The sequence below is a fragment of the Cryptomeria japonica genome, chromosome 1 (assembly GCF_030272615.1).
Source record: "Cryptomeria japonica chromosome 1, Sugi_1.0, whole genome shotgun sequence".
NCBI lineage: Eukaryota > Viridiplantae > Streptophyta > Pinopsida > Cupressales > Cupressaceae > Cryptomeria > Cryptomeria japonica.
Window position 1 is genome coordinate 365,145,034 of NC_081405.1, and position 16,464 is coordinate 365,161,497.

The following is a 16,464-nucleotide window of genomic DNA, read 5'->3' on the forward strand; positions in this document are numbered from 1 at the left end:
GATCCATAAAATCAATTACATACAATGTAGATGAGCTTGCTTATATAGGCAAGGCTAGGTATGTGAGCACACAAACATGACATGTGGCTCAATAAGAAACAAGGGTAGGTAGGAAATAGGTGTGGGTAGGTAGGAGAAATAATATAATAGTCCACATGAGGTGGATCACCCACTGAATGTGGAGTGTAACAACAAGATCAACACCATAAAAGGTGGAAATTCTCCTACACACACTATCCCAATGTGGCACAAATACCCAAGTGTCTCATACCCAAACTACTATGAGATGCATTTCCTAAGTAAACTTAAGTAAGTGTAATAATATCCAAGATGAATAATTATTTACACCAACACACATGATGTGTCAACTAAATAGATGAAATTTTTTAACTAGATTTGCAAACTTAGTTTATCACATTTTTTTCCAACTCCTTAGAGGTAGTCATTTTTTAAAGCCATTGTATTGTATATATAGGCCTTACTAAAAACTACAATGTAGAAGTAAATGTCTAGAAATAATTTGTATAGTTTATTCTATTATAAACTTCTTTTATAAAAGCGTTCTATGTTTACATTTATAGAAGTTGTTCAAATTGAATTTAATATTTCCAAGCATGTCATAACATACAAATGTCTTGTAATATTAATGATTATTGTGTATAACAATATGTTATATAATTATTTTTTTAGGTTATAAAGTTAGTTAAAATATAAATTTAAATCTTCAGATTTGGAATCAGTTGGTGGGCCAAGCTTAGCCCAAGAATATGCTATTTGCCAATATGTTAATGCATTAAGACTTTCTGTGAGAATTTGCCAAGATCTAGAGTCCAATTGATAACAGAAACAAGAGAGAATAAAATATGTGAGAAGCTTAAACTGTATTCCTATCAATGATGCAAAATACCCAACTAGATAATTAAAATTACATACAATATAGATGAGCCTGCTATAAAGGCAAGGCAATATGGATATGTGAGCACACAATCATGGCATATGGCTTAATGAGAAACAAGGGTAGGTAGGAGAAATAATAAAATATTCCACAAGAGGTGGATCACCCATCGAAAGTGGAATGTAACAACAAGATAAGACCACAAAAGGTGGAATTTATCCTACATACATCATCCCTATGTGCACAATTTCCTAAGTGTCTCATATCCAAACTACTATGAAATGCATTACCCTAAGTCAACTTAAATAAAGTATAATTATGAGACATAATTTACACCAACACTTTCCATCAAGGCAGTCAATAAATTAACTAGGAAACAGATGGTATATCAATTCTATTATTACAATATACCTCTACTTTTGTATGAATTCAAGTCTAACATGAGCATGTACTTCAAATTATAATTTGAACATTCACAACCAAAAATAAAAGTAAATAGTTAGACACTCATAAAAAGATATTGATTAATGTATAAAATACTAAATCATTCTTGAATTCTTCTTATACTCTCCTTGGTATGAACATTCCATAAAAGAATTGCAAAAAACAAAAAGTGGGTAATGACTAGCTTATGTTGCATAATCAAAATAAGCACAAAAATAAGAGATCCTCTAGTAGTATAAAAAAAAATGAAAAGAGAAGTAAATGTGGGGGGACGGTTTCACCTATTCAAAAAGTGGTATAAAAACTGTGCACAATGCAAAAAATGTAATAAGTATCTATGAGATGTGATGATGTGATGCGATAAAAAATCCATGTGATGTGGCATGCAATAAAAATCCACTCAATATGGCCATGCAGTGAATATTAATCCACATAGTGTGATAATAAGGCACAATAAAATTTGTATTATGTGAGATTATCGTTGTAGAATAATATAATTCTTACCTAGATAAGGTGTTGAGTCTCTATCTAGAATAAGATATTATCTAAAACCTTAATCATAAAGAAACATTGGTGACAATATATGACCCCCTACATTAATTAGTTACAAATCATGTAAGAAATTATAGGAGAGAAAAATTGATACACAAATAATGATGCTAATGAAAATAATAAAATAATTGATTAAGGTGTAGGCATATGAGCATGAGGAAGGTACACGAAGCACCAATGCAATTATAGGATGTGGAAATGATAGCAACCATAAACACAATCATAGTAGAGATATACATAACATATCATGGAAACAACATTGTATCATGGAATATGAAACATGGTGATATCATAAATCATGTAGAATAGTAAAATAAGAATGAACATTTGCAAAAACAAGTATTAATGTTGAATATAAAAAGTAGAGGAACTCAAAAATATGTAAAGTCCAAGGAAAGATATCAAAAAAGATGGAACCATAAAACATAAAAAAGATTAAAATTTATTACTTTTCTTTTCTAAAAAGTAGAGGAACCTACAAATATGTAAAGTCTAAGAAAAGATATGAAAACAAATAGATGACAATCATAGATCACAAAAAAGACTAAAGTTTGTTACTTTTCTTCTAGCTTAAGTTTACACAAATCCAACATGTATACATTGAAGAAGTCAAGTTAGGATATGAGATGAATAATTTAGTCATATTTTTCAAAGTTATGGAACATACCTAGTTTCATGTTTTCCATATTTAATTGATTAGGCCATTCCTCACCCAAGTTCATTTATGTGATCACTAGGTTGACCTATAATCACAATCTAGCATTTCATGGATATATTTTTCTTTAACATTTGGTATTTATTTATTCTTCTAATTTATTACCTACTCTACCCATCGTTGCATTGGCATTAGGCTTGTGTATTCTATATGTTTTGAGATATACTTACCTCTAAGTTTTCCAATCTGATATGGCTCCACCCTTTCAATATTGTTTATGCCTAGAAAGAGCATGTGCTTTTAGCACTCACAATACCTAATTGCGAATCTTTCTACACTTTGTGCAAAAAGTTATTGTTTAACATCTCTTTGCATATGTGATGAGATTCCTAAGCTATATGCAAATTCATCATATTCATTGGATTGTTTTCTGTCAATAAATTCATCTATTTGATACATGTTATCGATATTATTAGTTTTGAATTGTGATTATTGTTATTTCAAGTGCATGCAATGTTTTATGCAACAATTAGGTGTTTAATTTATTAAATTTAGTCTTGTGTATGTAATCAAAATCTTCAATTCATCTTTTGTGTGCACGTACTTTATGATGTCTATTTTATAGCCTGAAAATGTGTTTGTGTCTCACCTATAATTCCTTTTCATAACACAAAAACTATTTCTACACTATACTTTTAATGTAAAACCAACTGTGCATTTATTATATAAGTCCACAACTTGTTTTAATATGTAAGAATGAAAAAAATGAACAAGCAAAAAACTCTTTCCAAGCTCATTCTATGCAAGAAAAGGAAATCATCAACTCCAAAATATTCACAATTGAAATTGTTACAAATCTTTCTTTCAATTAAATAAACAAATATGTATACAAATATTATTAAAATGTTTCAAACAATATTATATATATCCCTTAACATATTAACTTACATACACTTTTCACTTTTCTATCACCACAACCCTTACACCTCATTCCTATTCAAATGCTGTCTTTTTATTACTTTATTTTATTCCCACATTTACAACAATATCCATTACAAACCCATCTCTAATTCCTAAAGTTTTGTTATTTGATCAAAGCATACATTGAGAACACAAGCATTGAAGTCCCGCACAATTTTAAATGGAGACTGAAAAATATGGAATAAAACAATAGACAGATCATGTTTCTCATTTTTATCAATTTCTCTTAGCCAGCTCAACTCCGTGCAGGTTGATTTTGAAAAGGATATTGTTCTCCTCCCAAATCTTTTTCCAACTCAAAAAGATGATTTTGGAAAGCATCATGCATATGATATGATTTTTTAGATAACAAATTCCAAAGACCCCACTAATCTCGCTTTAAACGCATACTTGACTGCGCTCCGACAGCTCAAGCTCTAGAGCGATTCCCTTCCTTAACCATGGCCCCTCTAAATATCCCCAACGTCTCGATTCTTTTTTGTAGTTGCATGATCTTTTCATTACCATCAAATTCGCCGCTTAATTTTCTCCTTTATGCCCACATGTTGAATTTAGCTAAGAAGGCCATGTAATTGAAGCCAAATCTCGTGGAGATCACAAGATCAATTCCGGCTGCCTGCCTTCTGACTCACGGCGCAACATTGTATAGCAGACCGCCGTTTTTAGTGGTGTATGCTTTGTAGCTCACTTGCTGTTGCTTCTCTCCTTCAGAAACCGCGAAGAATTCTGCCTGTTGTGGTGATTGTTAAATTTCAAGGTACTCCCTGCATTTTTTAGGGTTTACATGTCCCAATTTCCCATATGTTAATTTGACCTATACACAATTGTCATATGTTTGTTTGAGTTGTAAATTTTTATTATCAGGGAATTTTGGTTTTGAGCTTAACCTTTAATGGAATTTGGAATGTATTAGCCAAACGTCTACATATTTAAATAAATTTAAATTTCAAGTTATGCGTTGTCTGGTTTAGGGTTTATGACTTATATTCAATGTCTCTATTTTTGAGTGAAATTTGGTTTTAAGCGTAAAGGAATTTGGAATATTATGTACACAATTAAATAAAGTTCAACATAAAAGGTTACTCTATGATGTCTTATTCAGGATTTTTGACATAACTAAATGATTATATGTTTGCTTTTAGTGAAATTGGTATTGTACATATGTTCAATCAAGCTTTAGCTTCCAAGGCATGTCCAACTTATGATTATAGTTTGTTTTCAGAGAAAATTGGTTTTTGACATAACTCAATGATTATGTGTTCATTTTCAGTGAAAATTGGTTTTAAGTTGGTTTTCAAAAGAAATTTGGAATTTATACATGATATAATTGCCTATATATACTTAAATTCCAAAGCACACTGTCTTATTTCGGGTTTTTAACATGTACTTGATCAGTATATGTTTACTTTTAGTGAAAATTGATTTTAAAAAATTGGAATAAAGGCTCATATATATATTTATTTTTGGTGTAGATTGATTCTGAGCTACAAACTTTTAAAAAGCTGGAATTCATGACCTGAAATGTATTGGGTTCAGGTCAATTAAGTTGATTGAAGTGAGTGATTAAGGGCTCTCTTTATAATTTTTCTATATTTTGTAGAATTCAATTTAGGTTTAATTTTTAAGGATTAAGAAATAAATAGCAATAGAATATATTTGGTGCACCTGAATTAAAATTCAGAGTGACGGTTTTACAGGGTTTTGGAAATATTACTTTTTTCAGTTGCCCTAACCTACCTAGATATTAAGTTTTAGGGTAAATTGTTTTTTTGTGTAAATCATTTGCGATATGGCTCCCAAATATATCCTATTTGGGCGAGTGAAGCTGAGTTGGGGGTTTCTATAGAGTTTAAACTTTAAAATATAGACATGAAATATACCTGGTGTGGAGGAATCAATGCTGGTGAGTAGGGTTTTGGTAATATTTTTTTAAGTTTAACCTAATCAACCATTGATTTTCGGTGAAACTGATTTTTAGGTCAAAGCATTTGCAATATAGGCTTCAAGCATATCGGTTCTTTTGAAACAAGCTGAGCAAGAGGTTCTATCCAGGGTTTGGGCTATATGCTTTGTCTGTGAACTAAACCTAACTAGAATTTTCCCAGAATTGTTGAAAGCATTTGAAACATAGCCTTGGAGTATCTATGGCTCAGCTGAAATAATTTTAAAAGCTGAGGAAAGGGTTTTATCCAGGGCTTGGACTATAGTTTTGTCAGTAAGATAAGCCTATCGAGATCTTTCTGCAATTGATTTTCTTAAAAGAATTTGTGTAGTCTGTCTGTTTAGCTGCTTTTTGACAGAAGTAAACCAAAGCAGAGGTGCACCTTTGAAGGATCTTAGTATTTCTGTTGTTTAATGCATGCAGGTTTCTGTTTTATCATGTTGTTTTTTATTTGAAGTATATTCTATTGGCTCACTGTCATTTTGTTTAGGAGGCTATTTTATTTGTGATCAACTTAGTTTGGCAATTCGAGATCCATTTTAGGCACAGTTCTTTGTTTGGGTCTCCATGCATGTTTGCCCTAGTTGGCCGAATTTCCTTGTGTTTCCATGCTCTGCATGAATGAGATTTATCATTTTACTTTGCCAATTAATTAATACAAAAACTATATTTTGAGTGACCATTTTGAAATGCAGTTCTGAATGCTGAATTGTTTGGGATTTTCATGGTGGTTTGATCATGTGTGTATCCGTTTAATGTTGGTTTAGCTTTACAAAATGCACAAAATGCTTGAGAAGCACCATATTGGTTCAGAAGATTAGTTTTCACAAGAGTCTAGGGTGATTATTTTCATGGCTTATTTCATCTTATAAGGAATTATGGAGAATCGTAAATTGGATGAAAGCCTAATTAATGTGTTAGTTTTATGTCAGGAAAGGATTAGTTAGAAGCATCAATCTATCTAGTTTTAGCTGTGGTTTCTATCAATTGATGTATTTGGGTTTTGTGACAGTTTTAATATTTATCTATACTATCCTTATAGAGAATGCCATTTAAGCATTTTCCTTACAGTGATTAGGGTATACTCAGCAGGGTGTAGGTGAACTTGTATAAGGCATTAAAACATACCACCTCTATAGGGAATGACATCTAAGCATTTTCCTTACAATGTTCAGTGTACACTTAGTTGAATGACATCTGATTGAAGCAGCAAATTCTAGGGGAAAAAATGACACAGGATAAAAGTCATTTCAAAAGTGCCCAATAACTCTGATAAAAGTTGAGGCCTGAGAATCAGGTGTGGGTGCTGTATGAGTATTAGCATATTTTAGGTTTTTGTGGCGTTGATTGTCGATCACATTGCATATCTTAGTTCTCTGTGAGATTTTAATTCTATTTTTAAACCACATTTATTTTGTACAAGTACAGTATCCCATCCTTAGGGTAGTGTTAATGTCTTTATAATGGTGCTCTCCACTTCTCAAGCTTCTATTGATGCAGACATGATTAGTAGGCTTATCAATGACCATGGCCCCAAAGAAAGTCTACAAGTTTGTGCAGAAAGTTTATCATTAGGTAATGTACTTCATTTTGAGGAAGTCTCCCTTGATGTAATTTTGTGAATGCTCAATTCTGATATTATCATGTAAATTTCTTTAAAATTTTACTTTAATAGGATATTTTGTTTACAAAATCCCTTCTGAAAGCATGCTGAAGAGCTGGGTCAAGGCTGCTTGGCAGCCACATGGAGCCAAGCTTGAGGTTGTGTAGAATATTACCAAAAGGTACTTTCTTTTTAGTTTTTCCAAGCTTAAACATTCTTTGGCTATTGTTAATACGGGCCTGGGTTTATTAAAAAAATCCCTTCTAAAAGCATACTGAAGAGCTGGGTCAAGGCTGTTTGGCAGCCACATGGAGCCAAGCTTGAGGTTGTATAGAATATGACCAAATGGTATTTTCTTTTTTGTTTTTTCAAACTTAAACATTCTTTGGCTATTGTCAAGCATGACTTGGGCTTATGAAAAATGGTTTTCTTATGTTTTCTCCTTGGATGTGAGATTTTGTTGTTTTAGACAACAACAAGCTAAAACCTTTGTTTGGATTGGATTTATTGATTTGGATTTGCATTTGAGGGCATTGGGCTTATCAAACCCTTAGGGAGGTTTATACACCAAGAGTTGTTATGTACCAAGGAATATGATATTTTGGGGTGATGGAGATGTTGACATGTGGCACAATACCTTTAGTTAGCTATATTGGGTCGTGTGGATAACTTGTATGATTTGTAATATTGGATAATGAGTCAACCTATGTTTTGATTAGTGATTTACCCTGTCGTGTTACTCGGAGGTCTATATGTAGGAGGTGAATATCATTTTAAGGGAGATGTGAAGAGTATTACAGGTTGTTGGGATCTCATGTTGGAGATACATGTGAAGTGGCTCTTCCATGAGGAGTGTTGTATAGTGTACTACCTTTTTATGTGATGTAAGAGCAATCTTGCATCAACTCAAAGATTTTCTTTTTACTTTTTGGGTTTGTTTATACTTATAGCTTTTCGTCAACATTATAGTCTTCATCCAAGCATTGCGAATCCGACTAAAGTTCATTTCTATTGCACATTTCGCTTAGTAGTTGGAAACACATGTTCCACATTAAGCGTAGAATGTAACCTTCTATTTATAGGAGATTTTGATAACTGAAAGGCATATTTGAGTTCTAGACTCTACCAAAGATAGTAGGGTAACAATTAGATTTATTGTTTGAAGCTTGCAGCACCTTTCGGAAGTGTGCACTAACTAAGGAACATGTTTCCAATTCCAATTTCATTGATCTATCATTACTACATTCATTCCAAAAGATTCCATTTACACATTTGGTCGACTGCACATTACACTTGGCATTGAGCTTTGTACCTTTGTGTACTAAGATCATTCCTAAGGCTAGAAACTATTATATTCTAATGATCATTTGAAGGCAGTTGGTTTAATTCCTAGCTTGGCATTGACATTTTATTGCAATATCATTTTAATTTTGTAATTCACACATAGTTGTGCCCATATATATCTTTTAAGGTTGCAGCCTCGTGTTGTAAGGCCTTGTGGCAAGCTGTAATATTTCCATGACTAAGAATCAATAAAGATTAAATTGTTGTTTCTTTGTATTTATAACATACACAGTTACTCTAAAAGGAAATTTTAAAACATTTTACAAAAATTAAAGCCGTCTATTGCATAAACAATTTTTTTAACATTCTAAACTCTTTCAAATCATGAGCCTTAAAGTAAGTTTTAAGCATCAACTAAAAGATAATATGAAGCAATAGAAAATAACTTATTCTTTTTCTCTATCATAAACAATATGCATCAATTAAAACAGAGAAAGGTAAAGAGTCTACAGTATTATGCTTTCCAATTCAGAATCCTTTACAAGTCTCGGCTTATTCTGCCTGAGGGAGATCATCATTAGGGTGCTTTTCCTCCAACCACAGACCTGGCGGTCCCTCACACACCTTCCTTACGGAAGTGGCCTTACCCTTCACACGAGAGTGCAGACACAAGACTAGGTCTATTTGACCCTAGTGTTTAGAAACCTACACAACTCTAGGCGGTCACACATAATAGGCTCCTCCTAACTAGTATGATCCATTGACTAGATTGTGTATTTGGTTCAAGTGAACTGACAGGCGCATGCAGAATCTTGCGCCACCTTGGCCAAAGGTTTTGTATCATTCGCAAAGCATGTTTTAACGTGCAGTCATTGTTCACCACCCCACTTGACTTGTCACTTACAACACCCAAGTTCCTAGTTGACTTGGTATGGCGGTCTTAGTCAATACAAACATGCTTACGCTGCATTCTGTGTTCAGCCTAAGGTAGGTTAACAAGAACCTTTAGCAGTAGTTTACATAGTCAAGTTTTACCTTGTTAACTGGAAGAGTTATAATTGTAGGGTTGCCATGGTCTCAAGTGTCTCACAATAGAATAGAATCTCTTCTTAATGACCTCCTAGTAAGTGAGTGTACTCTAGAATACATTTGATTGAATGAGCATTTCCAATCACTAAGAGAGTCATACTATGCAATTCTGAACTGAATGTGCATTGCCATGTAAACAGGTGCCGTCTCGGGACATTACAAGTAGGCATGTAGGTACTCCTTCAGCACATACATGCGTACGTGCAATTGCCTTCTCTACACCATTGGATAATTAATTTGCTCGATTCTTTCCAATCAACCTAGAGAACATTTCTTTTAAAGCATACACAGTCACATGACCAATACTGTTTTTTCAATTCTGCACAGATTAATTAACTAAGCTGCCCAGCCCTTAACTGGGCTTGTCAATGTTTAAGGATAAGTCTGCAAATTCGCAGAAGTTCAATATAAGCCTGCCATGATTTCATGACATATTGAAAGGTTCTCTAAATTGCTTAAACCACTAAGCTTCTATGTCAATTCTTTTTAGTTATTGTTCAAATTTTTTGGACAGGACTCTTAAATGTTTCCGGATTTTTGGAGAAAGAATTTCAGTACATTGCTTAAATAAGAACTCAAACCCCCTACAGTTTAAGTTCAGGAAAAGCATCTCAATAACTTGGTCCATTCAAGAGATAAAGAAGCTTCAATTTCAACTCTCACTGCCAATGCAAGGTTGCTACAGTCTTGGAAATAGTAGAGTCTTGGAAATAGTGACAGAGCTCAGAGATAATTATTTATGTCTACATAGGTAATCAGAGACATAAGAGTAAAGAATGACCCTTTTCCGTTTCATTTTACTTGTCGACAGCTTATATACTTCATCATTATAATGCAGAGTTTGCTCTAAGATGTCGAGATGCTTTTCCTCATCCATTCTAAAATTCAGAATGTTTGAAGAAAGATTCAAAGAGAAATTCTTTACTGCTGTTTACAAATGCACAAGAAGCTAGTAATGCAAGGACTTAATAGCAATTGACTCGTGCCTATAATTCACTTAAGATTGGTGGATTGAGATAAGTTTGCTCCTTTCCTAATTGAACCTCTCTCTTGAGTTGGAACTGCTATTAACTTTCTTGTATTTTCAAAATGGTTGTCACTGTAATAATGATTTCCAAGAATCAGCTTTCCCGATATATGGCCGAACTTCAAATTCCCATTTAATTCCAAAGATCAATAATTAGTTATAACAAATTCTCGATTCCAATATGCATTTCATTTCATTACCATTCAACAAGTCTATGGAATTGATTGTAATGATCTTTTCCACAATGATAGGAACAACTCTTTATAATGCCGATGATGGAAATATGATTTGTTTTTAATTTTCATAGTGGCTCGGCTATAGTAACCATGCTTTGAATTATCTCGAAAGTATTAAACTTGAAATAAATAATTTATCAATGGGAAACTAATACATATATCACATGCATAGATATGAATTTGCATATATGTCTATATTGCATGTGTCTATGTTCTACTACATAAGCACACACACACACATGTATGTATGTACTATGTATACAACCATTCATATAAATATGTAACTAGTTGAGCACTAATATTCCTTCAAGCTCAAATCCATTGTCTTATTCCAAGTTAAATCATAAGTTAATGTTGGAAATACAAATTTAATATATAAGGTTATAAATATAATAGAGTCGACCCAAACAAGACTAACTAGTCTATACAAGGTCTTGATGCCTAAACGTCACAAATATCTATTCAACCCAAAATGACTAGGGCATGTTGGTGTACGTTTTATCATCTACCAAACATTAGAATAAGATACTCAAAGGTATTCTATCCTCTCCTGAAAAATCACTGTTGGCGATTCCAAGGTCTATATGTGCAATCAAGCGACTTCAGTGGGATAGCTACTTGGGTAGTGTATTCTGAAAAGCTCAAGGGGGACTTACATTTACAAATGTCTTTCAAGCTTTTGGACTTAGATAAATTTGTCAATTTCAGGCTCTTTCTTTCTTTTTTGGATTTTTCCGGGATTTAGACTTTCAAAAAAGGGAAAATGGGATAGGGTTAAGAAAACTGATCTAAACCTATGAATTCTGGAGACGGTATTAACTAGGTGTTCTCGGGAAACCACACTTTGCTTCGCCACACTAAGGACAACTACACAAAGCAAGTGCAATCTTCAATGGGTTGTGCTTATGATCGAAGTTTTGGCACACACAGGGGATAGACTCAAACTAACTTTACACAGTGAAATGGAAATTATCCATTCACCAAAAGTATGAGCGTAGATACACCGTTAATTAATACTTATCAAATCCTTCATTCAACTAACAACTTGAAAGCAAATCTAAATTAACTTCTAATTAATGTGTCGAGGAAATTGAAACCATGCTAATCACTCAAATAACAGAGATTACAAAGCCTTGAGAGAAAGCGCACATGCAATGTATTATTTGAAAGATGACCTTCACACAACAATATATCAAAAACCTCACACACTCCAAACGAGAGGAGGTAGCCTTATATAGTTTTCCAGAAAACAATGAACGACCGAGATCAAACAGTGATCAAGGGTCCAAATTGAAAGATAAAACCCTAATTAGGGTTTCCCAAAACTAACTAACCCTCAACCAATGAGAAAATTACATTTGGGGACACTTGTCCTTCTTGCTAAATATGAACCAACAATGAAAATAGAAGGTTGTTGCATTGTGAAGTGTGCCCTTCTAGAAGCTTTTGGATAAGTTAGGTTCATTGAACTTGGACATGCTGACTCGGAACAATTTGATTGGTTGGGAGATGACGAGACACCACCTCAGCGTGTTGGATGTTTTCCTTGAATTCTCCAATTTGTGTGAAGAAATTGTCTAAGTATGGAAATTTGATTTCTTCTTGTCACCATCTGATTCTGATTGGGAGCTTGTCTTTAATCTTTCTTCAGGAGATGAAATCCTTGAAGAAGTTGTATGGATGAAATTCCTCAAGAAGTCTGAAATTCTTCTCATCAAGTCTAAGGACTTTTCTTTCTTGATGCCTTGAGATTCTTTCAAGTGCCTTGAATTCGTAGAAGAATTCTTCTAGGCCTTCATCATAATAGCTCTTCCCATACTTAGCCAAACTTTGGCCATATTTATGCTCGGACGAACCTTGCTTGTGGACCTGTCTTCAACTCTGAATTTGGCTCGAAATTCCATTCGTGTTTTCTGTGATGATCCTGCCTTCAGCTGCCAATTTATGTTGCGCGGGAGGAGGGTAAAAAACTCTGGATAACTCCTCCCAAATATGAATTAATGTGATCTAAAGTTCAGCTTTTTAGACATTCATCGCGTTCAGCCATCATCCAAAACCTGCAAAACCAAAAGAAAATAAATTAGAATCCTGATTTTGAGCGTAAACTTTGAAGGTTTGATGGCAAAGTGTGCTCTGATTCTCCACTTCCTCAACACTTTTAGCTTTCAACAAGCTGCGGACACTTACAAATTTTAGAAACCCTTGAAAACTCAATCTGATTTGACGGCTCGGGAGTGAAATTTGTCTTTGATTACTCCTATCACCTTCAAATTTTCAGAAAATATGTGGATTTTCTCTTCAAAACAGTCAAGAATCTCCTTCAATCTACGTGTGAACTTGTGAAAAATGTTGGAGATCTTAAACTTAAAATCTCCTTCGAAATTACTTCAATCTGCAAAACAAAATGCCTCTCAACTTGTTCTTGAAATTTGAACTTCATATGATGAAATGAGAGAATGAAAGGCATTTGCATGAAGTTCAAATTTCATAATTAGAAACACAAAGGATCTGTTTCTAATTCACTCTTCATTCATCGAACTTGGACATGTCTTGTTTCTTTGTTGAGTTCAGTCTCTTAAGAAGGTTTCTAATTTCATTCTCAGTTGAACTCAGTCACATGGGAAAGTTCTGATTTTGAATCAAGTCTGAGTTTAGTTCCTTGAGAAAGTTTCTACTTTCAGTTTGAGTTCATGAATCGAACTCTATCTTTCTTTCTCCTTCCAAATTCGAAACTTTCTAAAAACTTTGTTCTTTCCTTTAGCAGATTTTCTTGACAGCAAGGTGGATTTTGTCAATCTTTTCCATAGAAGGGCAGACTTGGTTAGATTTGCTTCAACCTTTATCAAAGACAGGGCGGACTTTCTTTTACTTGCTTCATCCTCCATCATAGACAGGGCAGACTTTCTCTGGCTTGCTTCATCCTCCATCATAGATAGGGCGGACTTTGTTGATTCTCTTCCTAAGTAGAGGAAGGTGGACTTCATTGATCATTATGAGCTTTACTTGCAGCAGGGCGGACTTTGTCTGACTTGGGCACCATTCATGTTGATCAAGGGCGGACTTCACTTGACTTAGGCACCATCTTCATACCCTTGGGCGGACTTGAATTGCTTCTCCCCTTCTCCTTTCACATGGGGGACTTAATGAGTTTCTCCACCATGGGGTGGACTTCATCAAAATTAGGAACTGCTGGCTGCAAAGTTGGGCGGACTTTCTTAACATTAGGCACCATGTGCAATGATAGGGCGGACTTTGCTGAAGTTGGGTACCACAGACCTGCAGGTTAGGCGGATTTTCTTGATGTCATGCACCTTGATTTGAAGGAGGGCAGACTTTGCTGATTTCATGACTTCTTATCACTTCCATGGCGGACTTTGCCACATTCATGACCCTTGTCTTTGGGCGGGGTTGAGGAGACTTGTGCACCATTCTTGTTATTGCTTCACCCCAAGGCGGACTTTGTGAGTTTCAAGAACCAAGGTGAGGGCGGACTTCACTGATCTCATGCACCTTACATTCAACCAAGGGCGGACTCCATCCATCTTAAGCACCAAGGAGGGCAGACTTCATCATTCTTGTGCACCATATCATCAACTAAGGGTGGAGCTCATGAGATTCATGCACCATCACCTTGCAGATTGGGCGGACTTTATCACTTCCCTGCACCTTCTTCATGAGCAGGGTTCACCAAACTTATGCATATCATACCCTCTCTTTCTAGGGTGGAATTTTCTCTTCATGTGACCAAGGTAAGGGCGGACTTTGTCATCTTTGAGAACCCTTCATTTGCAGCAGGGCGGACTTTAGGGGAGTTTGGCACCTTCCACATGCTACTTTCTTTCCTCTTGGGGGGACTTTATCACTTCCTTGCACCATTTCTCATGATAGGACAGGGTTGCTTGACATTGTGCACCAAGAGGGCGGACTTTTTGAGAGTTCATGACACTTATACTTCACCTTGGGCGGACTTTTTCACTCATGCTCCAATGCTATCAAGAGTAGGGTGGACTTTGTGAAGCTTGAGGTACCATTGCACCTGCACCTTGGGCGGACTTTTTCCATCTCTCCTCCATGGCGGACTTTGCGAATCTCCCTCTCCATCATGGGGCGGGCTTTGCGAATCTTCCTCCCCATCATGGGGCAGACTTTGTGAATCTCCCTCTCCATCATGGGGTTGACTTTTGGGAGTTCCTAACATAACATTCGACACCAAACGTGATTTAGCTAGACTTAGAGAAATACTTGGAAAACTTCAAAATTTGATAACTTCTTCAATTTTAGCCAAATTAACATGATATTTGAAATCCATACTCAGGTAACCCATCCGAAGCGCCATGACCCCTAAAATGTAGGAACTTAGCTTTTTGGGTCAAAACTTGAAAATTTTCGATTGCGATCGATGCAGGTCAGTGGTGCCAGTGCAAACCCTAGGTCCCCACTCTGAAAAAGCAAAAAATAGACATCCCTAAAAAATAGGGAAAACTTTCTAAAAATAGCCATCCTAGGGATCGAGCTAAAAATGCCAAAAACGAAACTTCCTAAAAAATAGTAAAAAGCAAAAAGGCAAACTTTCCAAAAATAGAAAGTTGTCCGAATTCGTTCAAATCAATTGCGTTCTTCGTCCTTTGGCCTTTCTAGGCACTTTGACGGTCTCTAGACTTGGTTATCACTTGGCTTACAAAAACTAACTTTCAATCCTTAAGACTCAAACAGTTCAAAACTTGACAGGTCACAGAACTGATCAAAATTGAAGCGAAAGGCCACTGGACACTAAAAAAAACCCTAGAAAGCAGGAAAATGGAAGGGTCCTGTTGTGACGTATTCACACATCGCCCCATTGCAAATGGGGACCCCTACTTTTTGCTTTCTAGGGTTAGTTTAGTTTGCTTGGTTGCTTGGTCTTGGCTATTAGTCTTTGCATTGAAGGGTCGCTAGGGGGCTCATTAGGATAGTAGGCTCTGCTTGAGGCAGGTGGATCTCCTCAAGAGGTCAGGTCAATTGAGTGATTAGGGGTTATTTAGATCATTCCTAAGGTGTTTTTTGTGTACTATCTGGTTGCACTTCAAGTTGCTAAATCAAACCTTGGTTGAATGCATAATGTCCTCCTAGGTCCCATCCCTTACATCAAGGACAGAGTGAATTCGCCTTGAGAAGTCTAGAATGTCATCCTGATCTTGAAATTTGACTAAGTTTGGAAAATTGAAGAATCCTCCAAAAACTAGATTTTGCATTATAACTCCTGGAGGTCCAAAACCACTCTCAAACATCCTGACAATATATATGGAATATAACTTAAAGTATCTTATACTTAAATATTATATTCCATATATGAATCCTGACGGAGAGACTAAAGACAAATTTCGCTCCTGACCCTTCCAAAGGGTCCAGAGCGAATTTCCTAATATCTCCCTTCCTGGTCTTAATTTGCCTCATAAACCTTGTCCTTATGGCGTAGTTGAGAGATTATTGAGGTGTGAAACAAAGTGAAGTGATGAACAGTAAGGAATTTGAGCATAATTGTAAATTTCGCTCCTGACCCTTCCAAATGGTCCAAAGTGAAATGTTTTCAAGCTCCAGACCCTTCCAAAGGGTCCAGAGTGAAAGTTTTTAAAAGGACCTAATTCTTCACCTAAATCATTGAATGGTTGAGCAAATTTGCAAGGATATGGAAGGAAATGGATCTAGGATCAAGTCTAAGGCAAAGTCAAGTCAGTTTGAAGGTGAATTGAGCCTAGAATAGGAATTTCGCTCCTAAC

At 35.3% G+C, this 16,464-nt stretch overlaps 1 protein-coding gene across 6 annotated transcripts in view; it reads left to right on the forward strand.

The window, feature by feature from the left end:
- Positions 1-3,664: 3,664 nt before the first annotated feature.
- The window catches only part of LOC131069119 (uncharacterized), a 39,099-nt gene continuing 26,299 nt past the window's right edge, over positions 3,665-16,464 (forward strand). For 2 of the 6 annotated variants that reach the window (XM_058004444.2, XM_058004447.2), the window contains exons 1-2: positions 4,147-4,284; positions 5,000-5,082. Coding sequence is in view for 2 of the 6 variants with exons in the window: in XM_058004442.2 (XP_057860425.2) it covers positions 4,200-4,284 (85 nt within the window). In the remaining 4 variants the exon portion in view is untranslated. Of the gene's footprint in view, positions 4,285-4,999; positions 5,083-16,464 lie in introns of all 6 variants that reach the window. The other 4 variants (XM_058004442.2, XM_058004443.2, XM_058004445.2 and 1 more) reach the window with 4 other exon arrangements.